The sequence below is a fragment of the Lepus europaeus genome, chromosome 9 (genome assembly GCF_033115175.1).
Source record: "Lepus europaeus isolate LE1 chromosome 9, mLepTim1.pri, whole genome shotgun sequence".
NCBI classification, from domain to species: domain Eukaryota; kingdom Metazoa; phylum Chordata; class Mammalia; order Lagomorpha; family Leporidae; genus Lepus; species Lepus europaeus.
In genome coordinates this window covers 56,208,312-56,215,851 of record NC_084835.1, presented here as the reverse complement: position 1 = coordinate 56,215,851, position 7,540 = coordinate 56,208,312, and the positions used below count along the sequence as shown (strand labels likewise).

Sequence of the window (7,540 nt, the reverse complement as noted above, 5' to 3'; positions counted from 1 at the left end):
TATAATTTGGATGAACAAAAGAAGAAAAATGTTGAATTAGAGAAAGAGCTAATTGAATATAAGAGACTTTTAACAATTGCAAGAAACAAGTTAATGCAATATGAAAAAGGCGATCGCAGTCCATGGAGCTCTCATAATCAGTGCCTCTGGAGTGGACATTCACAGTGATATGGAGGAAGAAAACAATTTACTTCAAGAGGGAGATGAGCTGTTGCAGAACTTGGATCAGGATCTTATGGAGGCTTCCTCTGTCATCACATCAGGAGGCAAATACAAATCAAGACAGACCCTTGGAAACATCCCAGAAATACACATAGGCTTTAAATGTACAATATTTTGTACACTACAATAAAATTTTACTGACTATATTGTTTATGTAACATTTTAATTGGCTTCTATTAAATATATATTATGAAAATCTTTTTTAAAAATTCCCTTGTAAATTTGGAAAGTAGAGTCATTCTTCGATTGTGATATGGACATTTTCAGGGTTAACCATATTATACAGTATTGATTTTTAAAAAGAATAATTTTATTTATTTGAAGGCACAATGACAGAGAGGGAGGGAGAGACAGAGAGCAAAATATCTTTTATCTACTGGTTCACTCCCAAAATGATCACAACGGCCCAGTCTAGGCCAGGTTGAAACCAGGAACCAGGAACTCCATCAGGTCTCCCACATGAGTGCAGAGGCCCAAGTACTTGATCATCTCTACTGCTTTCCCAGGCGCATTACCCTTTCTAAAAAATTGTATTTTAGTAGAAGTAATTGTTAATTTTTACTAATGTGGGGTGATTATTGTTTTTTAAACTTTTAAGATTTATTTATTTATTTATTTGAGAGAGAGAGAGAGAGAGAGAGAGAGAGGTGTCTTCCATTGGCTGGTTCATTCTTCAAATGGCCACAACAGCCGGAGGCCGGAGCTGGACTGATCTGAAGCCAAGAGCCTGGAGCTTCTTCAGGGTCTCCCACACAGGTGCAGGGGTCCAAGGACTTGGGCCATCTTCTGCTGCTTTCCCAAGCCATAGCAGAGAGCAGTTTTAAAAGTGGAGCAGCCAGGATTTGAACCGGTGCCCATATGGGATCCCAGCATTGCAGGTGGTGACTTTACCCACTACACCACAGCACTGGCCAGTGGGATGACTATCTTAGGACAACTTTCCTTTGCTACATCAGAGCACCTAAGTAACCACCTTGATAATTTGAGCCAACTGCTCAAAATCTTTATTCTGATTTAACACATAAGATAGAAGACATTCACTTATACAACATTACTGTTAGCATATCTAGTGGTATTTCAACTTATCAGCCACCTAGCCATGTATCTCCATGTATATCTCTCCCACTCAAGAAAGCATATCATTATGAAAGAGAATGAGCAAGACACATTAAAAGCCCAAAGCATAGTGTTAATACCTTTAACTTGTATTATTATTTTAAAGTAAATGAAATAGATTAACAAATAATTATTTCAAAGCACCTGGAAATTGTGTAACATAGGTAACAGAAAGGTTCAATATTTATTTATTTTCATCTACTTGAAAGGCAGAGAGAGAGAGAGAGATCTTCCATCCCCTAGTTCACTCCCCAAATACCAGCAATAGCCAGGGCTGGGGCTAGACCAAAGTCAGGAGCCTAGAACTCTATCCGGGTCTCTCATGTGGTTAACAGGTGCCTAAGCACTTGAGCCATCATCTGCTATCTCCCAGGATGCATTAGTAGAAAGCTGGACTGGAGGGAGAAGTGGGGACTCCATCCCAGGCACTCAAATCTGGGACATGAGCATCTCAAGTGGTGGCTTATCCCACTATACCACAATGCCTGCCCCCCCCCCCAAAAAAAGGTTCATAAAGGTTCATAAAGTAACAGGTAGAAGTCTTTTTTTTTTTAGCACTAATTAAATACTTTATTGAATAAATACAATACCAAACAAAACGCATTCAAATGCTTTCTTTAAAAAAAAATCAATTTTAAAGGCCTTTCTATTCAGGCTAATGACAAACACAATAAAGGCAGATATGCTCGTTTAACATAATTGGCTGATTTTATACAGCACTTACACCTTTTAGTCCACAAGTATATTATTAAATGATAGAGAACATCTAATACAACCATTTCTACAGAACTAGGAAATAAATGTCTAAGAAAGAAAGATTTTACAGACCCCATCTTTTATACCCACCCCAACAATCTAACTCTAAAGAGGAATAAGCCAATGGCTTTCCTCACAAGAGCTCACGACTAATGTCGCTTTGCTATCAAAATCTGTATTTCTGATCCGTTATGAGCATTGAGACAAGATTCAAATATTCCCAAAGAAAGAAGCACAATGCACGTTGTGATCGCCTATTCAGCAACAGCGAGCACTGCATTCAAACTATCTCATCCCAGGAATTAAATAAGGTCAGCCACATTCATGGGCATTTCCTCCACTGTAGTATTGTAGAAAGTCTCAATGTCACGAAGAATCCTCTTGTCTTCTTCAGTAACAAAGTTTATAGCCACACCTTTCCTCCCAAATCGACCCCCTCTGCCAATTCGACTCGCTCTTTATTCAAACAGTGTGCTGTTTCGCTTATGATTCCACGTCCTAAATTACGTCAACGCCATTTCTGAGTGCCATCTCGTCTCATCAACTGCTGCTATCGACTCCTGTGAATATAGTTTTCACGATTGGTAGGTAGATCGTAGTTTATAACCAAAGACACTTGTTGTACATCAATCCCACGAGCCAACAAGTCAGTAGTGATCAGAACACGGCTTGATCCTGATTGGAATTCTCTCATGATGACATCTCTTTCCTTCTGGTCCATGTCACCATGCAGAGCAGAAACTGTGAAGTCCCTGGCATGCATTTTCTCAGTGAGCCAGTCCACTTTGCGCCTTGTATTGAGAAAAATAACAGCCTGCGTAATGGTCAGTGTTTCATACAAGTCACAAAGTGTATCCAACTTCCATTCCTCTCTTTCAACGTTAATATAGAACTGTTTGATTCCTTCAAGGGTCAATTCTTCCTTCTTAACCAGAATTCGAATTGGATCTCTCATGAATTTTTTGGTCACTTCTAACACATCAGTTGGCATCGTGGCAGAAAGCAACACAACCTGAATACTGGTATTTAGTTTGTGAAAAATCTCATAGATTTGATCCTTAAACCCTCGGCTCAACATTTCATCTGCTTCATCCAAAACGAACATTTTGATCCATTTTGGAGAAAGGCATCTTCTGTTTAACATATCAAATACTCTTCCTGGTGTACCAACAACGATATGTGGTGCTTCTGCCTGCAATTTTTGCATTTCATTCCTAACATTTGTTCCACCAATGCAGGCATGACAGGTTGCTCCCATATAGTCTCCAAGTGCCAGAATGACCTTTTGGATCTTTAATGCAAGGAATAATAGCTCTTTGCTGAATAGCTGAAGGCTTCTCAAACCCGTAAGCATAGATGCCCCGAAGAAGAGACTCCTTTAAATTCATATCATCAAAGTTATCAACAATCTCATTCCAGTTGCTCTCGATGACACCATCGGGGTCCATTCCCTCTGGGCCGCCATGTTCTCTGTTATAGTCCGCAGAGCCACCAGACATGTCCGAACAGCCACTCAGCGCCCGACTGAAGAAGTCTTTTTTTTTAAAGATTTGTTTATTTATTTGAAAGGCAGAGTTACAGAGAGGCAAGAGAAGGAGAGAGAGAGAGAGAGAGAGAGAGAGAGAGAGAGAGAGAGAGAGAGAATCCCCTATCTGCTGGTTCACTCCCCAAATGACTGCAATAGTTGATTTGAAGCCAGGATCCAGGAGTTTTTTCCAAGTCTCCCACATGGGTTCAGGGACCCAAGGACTTGGGCCATCTTCTGCTGCTTTCCCAGGCCATCAGCAGGGAGCTGGATCAGAAGTGGAGCAGCTGGGACTTGAACTGGCATCAATGTGGGATGCCGGCACTGCAGACTTTACCTGCTATATCACAGCCCCAGCCCCAGGTAGAAGTCTTTTATCTGTTAAAAGTTTTCCAAGAGATTTATGCAGATCTGTAACTCCAGGCAGGTCAACCCCACAATCCGAATTTTAGAAAGATGCAAATGAGATCCAGAAAGATAAGTTTGCTGTAGTGAAATTATTGAGTCAAAATTGAGATTTACATCACCAGTGTTCTTGCCATTAAGCTTTATGCAAGCAGTTTACAACATAAAAGCTAGCAGTTTTCAGAGACTAAACAGAGTACCAAATGATTGGACTATACACGTTTTAGCAAAAAAAAATTAAAGACATATTTTAAAATACTTTAATTAGGAGCCACCACTGTTGTGGACATTTAAAGAGTGAACCAGTGGATGGAAGATCTCTCTCTCTCTCTCTCTCTCTCTGTCCCTCACTCTCCAACTTTTACTCTGCCTTTGAAATAAATAAATCTTTCTAAAAAATACTTCAATCAATGCTGAAACCATTGTTGAAAAAGAATATATATTGACATGGGAAATTACAAAGAAACAGCTTTTTTTTTAAGGATGTGCTTCAGAGCTGAGATATCTGCATTGACATTTCAACTCAACCTTGAACAAGTTACTTTTTTAAAAAAAGATTTATTTTATTTATTTGAAAGACAGAGTTACAGAGAGAGGTAGAGAGAGAGAGATCTTCCATCCACTGGTTCACTCCCCAGATGGTTGCAACAGCCAGAGCTGCACTGATCCAAAGCCAGGAGCCAGGAACTTCCTCTGAGTCTCCCACATGGGTGCAGGGGTCCAAAGACTTGGGCCATCTTCCACTGCTATCCCAGGCTATAGCAGAGAGCTGGATTGAAAGTAGAGCAGCTAGGACTAGAACTGGCACACATATGGGATGCCAGCGCTTCAGGCCAGGGCCTTAACCCGCTGCGCTAGAGCACCGGCCCCAAAAAAATAGCTTTTGAATTGATTTCTTCTACTCATTTAAGAAATTTAACTGATTTTTTTTTTTTTTTTTTTTTTTTTTGGACAGGCAGAGTGGACAGTGAGAGAGAGAGACAGAGAGAAAGGTCTTCCTTTTGCCATTGGTTCACCCTCCAATGGCCGCCGCGGTAACGCGCTGTGGCCGGCGCACCGCGCTGATCCAATGGCAGGAGCCAGGTACTTATCCTGGTCTCCCATGGGGTGCAGGGCCCAAGCACTTGGGCCATCCTCCACTGCACTCCCTGGCCACAGTAGAGAGCTGGCCTGGAAGAGGGGCAACCGGGACAGGATCGGTGCCCCGACCGGGACTAGAACCCGGTGTGCCGGCGCCGCAAGGTGGAGGATTAGCCTAGTGAGCCGCGGTGCCGGCCTTAACTGATTTTTTTATTCAGGTTTATCAAAAACTTGTTTCCAACTTAACATCTTTGAAGTAATCTAGATGTTAGTTTTAGAAATATTTTGCCATAAAACAGTAATCAAGTATTATTTAAAACATACTTTAGTTGAAGAAATAAAAAATTCCAGATATCACTGAAATTAAACTAGTATAAATATGAAACTGATTCTGATAAATTAGGATGTATATGGGAAACTCTAAAGCAACCACACACACACACCTTAAAACAGCGACAAGGCAGGTGTTGTGGGGATGCCTGCATCCCATATCTGAGTGTCTGGATACATCCCCACCTTTGCTTCTGATCTAGCTTCCTGCTAGTGCACCCAGGAGAGAGCAGATGTTGGCTCAAGTACTTGAGTCCCTTTCACCCACATGGGAGTTTCTGGCTCCTGACAGACTGGCCCAGCCCTTGCTGTGGCGGGCACTTGGAGGTAAACCAGCAAATAGCAGATCTCTGCCTCTTTCTATCGCTCTCACATCACTCTGCCTTTCAAACCAAAAAGGCTTAAAGAAAAATAATGATAAAATCATTAAAGAAACTAAAATAGTACGTTAGAAAATAATCACTTAACAAGTAAACATTAAAAGAAAAATAAACAAAAAGGTATGAGACAGGTAAAATGGCAGACATAAATCCAACTATATAAAAAATAACATTAAATGTGAATGGATTAATAGTCCATTAAAAAAAACAGAGACTGTGATATTGAATTTTTAAAAATATATCATCTACAGGGGACACACTGTAAGTTCAAAGATACAGATCAAACAGAAGTTAAAGGATAGAAGATGATATTGTCATGCAAATAGCAACAAGACAGCTGGAATGGCCATAGTAAAATCAGACAAAATAGACTATAAAACAAAAATGTTATTATAAATAGAAGAACATATTGTAATTATCAGAGTCCATTTAAGTAGATAGAACATTTATCACATCAAGATGCATGAAATAAAATCCAACAGAAAAAGAGAAATGGGCAATTTAACATTAATAGTTATAGACTTCAAGACTCTACTCTGAATAGTGGATAGAATAACTAAAATAATGGATAAATTAACCAATAAGTGCTTGAGTGACACTGAAAGCCAACTAGACCTATTAGACATCTATGGAACCCCCCACCCAACAACAGAATATATATTCTTCTCATGTGCCCATGGGAACATTTTCCAGGATGAACTACATGCTACATCATAAAATTTCAGCAAATTTTAAGTAAACACTAAATGTATGTTTCCTGGCCTCAATAAAATTGTTTGAAAGACAGATCTTCCATCTGCTGATTAGCTCTCCATTTTCTTGGAACAGTCAGGGCTGGGTCAGGCCAAAGACAGAATCTTGGAACTCAATCCAAGTCTTCCACGTCATGGGTACCTGCTGACTCCCAGAGTGTGTATTAGCAGGAAGCTGGAATGGGAAGTAGAGCCTGAACTCAAACTCAGGCCCTCTATTATGGGATAGAGTATCCCAAAGCAGCATCTTAACTGCTTCACTAAACCTCCACACCCTCAATAGAATGATAAAACAATAGCAGAGGAAAGCATTGGGAAACCACAAAAACATAGGCATTAAACAACACATTCCTAAAGAGCCAGTGGATCAAAGAAGTCAAATGAGAAGTTGGGGATGGGTGCTGGGCACAAGAGTTAAGATGCTGCTTGGGACTCTCACATTTCACGTCAGAGAACCTAGGTTCAAGTATGGGCTGTGCCTTCAACTCCAGCTCCCAGCTAATGTGCAACCTGGGAGGCAGCAGGAAATGGTCAAATACAGGGGTCTTTAACATCCTTGAGGGACACCCAGAATGAGTTCCAGGCTCCTGGCTTCAGCGTGGCCAAGCACTGGATGTTGTGGGCATTTGCACAGTGAACCAGTGGGTGGAAGATTTCTGTTTCTCTGTCTCTGCCTTGCAAATATGTAACTTTTTCAAATGTCTTTTCTTTTTTTTTTTTTTTTTCCTTTTTCTTTTTTGACAGGCAGAGTGGACAGTGAGAGAGAGAGACAGAGAGAAAGGTCTTCCTTGTGCCGTTGGTTCACCCTCCAATGGCCTATGTGGCCGGCGTGCTGCAACCGGCGCACGGCGCTGATCCAAAGCCAGGTGCTTCTCCTGGTCTCCCATGGGGTGCAGGGCCCAAGCACTTGGGCCATCCTCCACTGCACTCCCGGGCCACAGCAGAGAGCTGGCCTGGAAGAGGGGCAACCGGGA

The 7,540-nt window shown here is 41.2% G+C and overlaps 1 protein-coding gene across 1 annotated transcript; it reads right to left on the bottom strand.

The window, feature by feature from the left end:
• Positions 1-1,913: 1,913 nt before the first annotated feature.
• LOC133767118 (eukaryotic initiation factor 4A-II-like) lies at positions 1,914-3,611 on the bottom strand. Its single transcript, XM_062201329.1, is given in 3 exon segments — positions 1,914-2,548; positions 2,653-3,386; positions 3,388-3,611. Coding segments are annotated over 3 exon segments (1,092 nt in total). The 5' UTR covers positions 3,594-3,611; the 3' UTR covers positions 1,914-2,396.
• Positions 3,612-7,540: the final 3,929 nt, after the last annotated feature.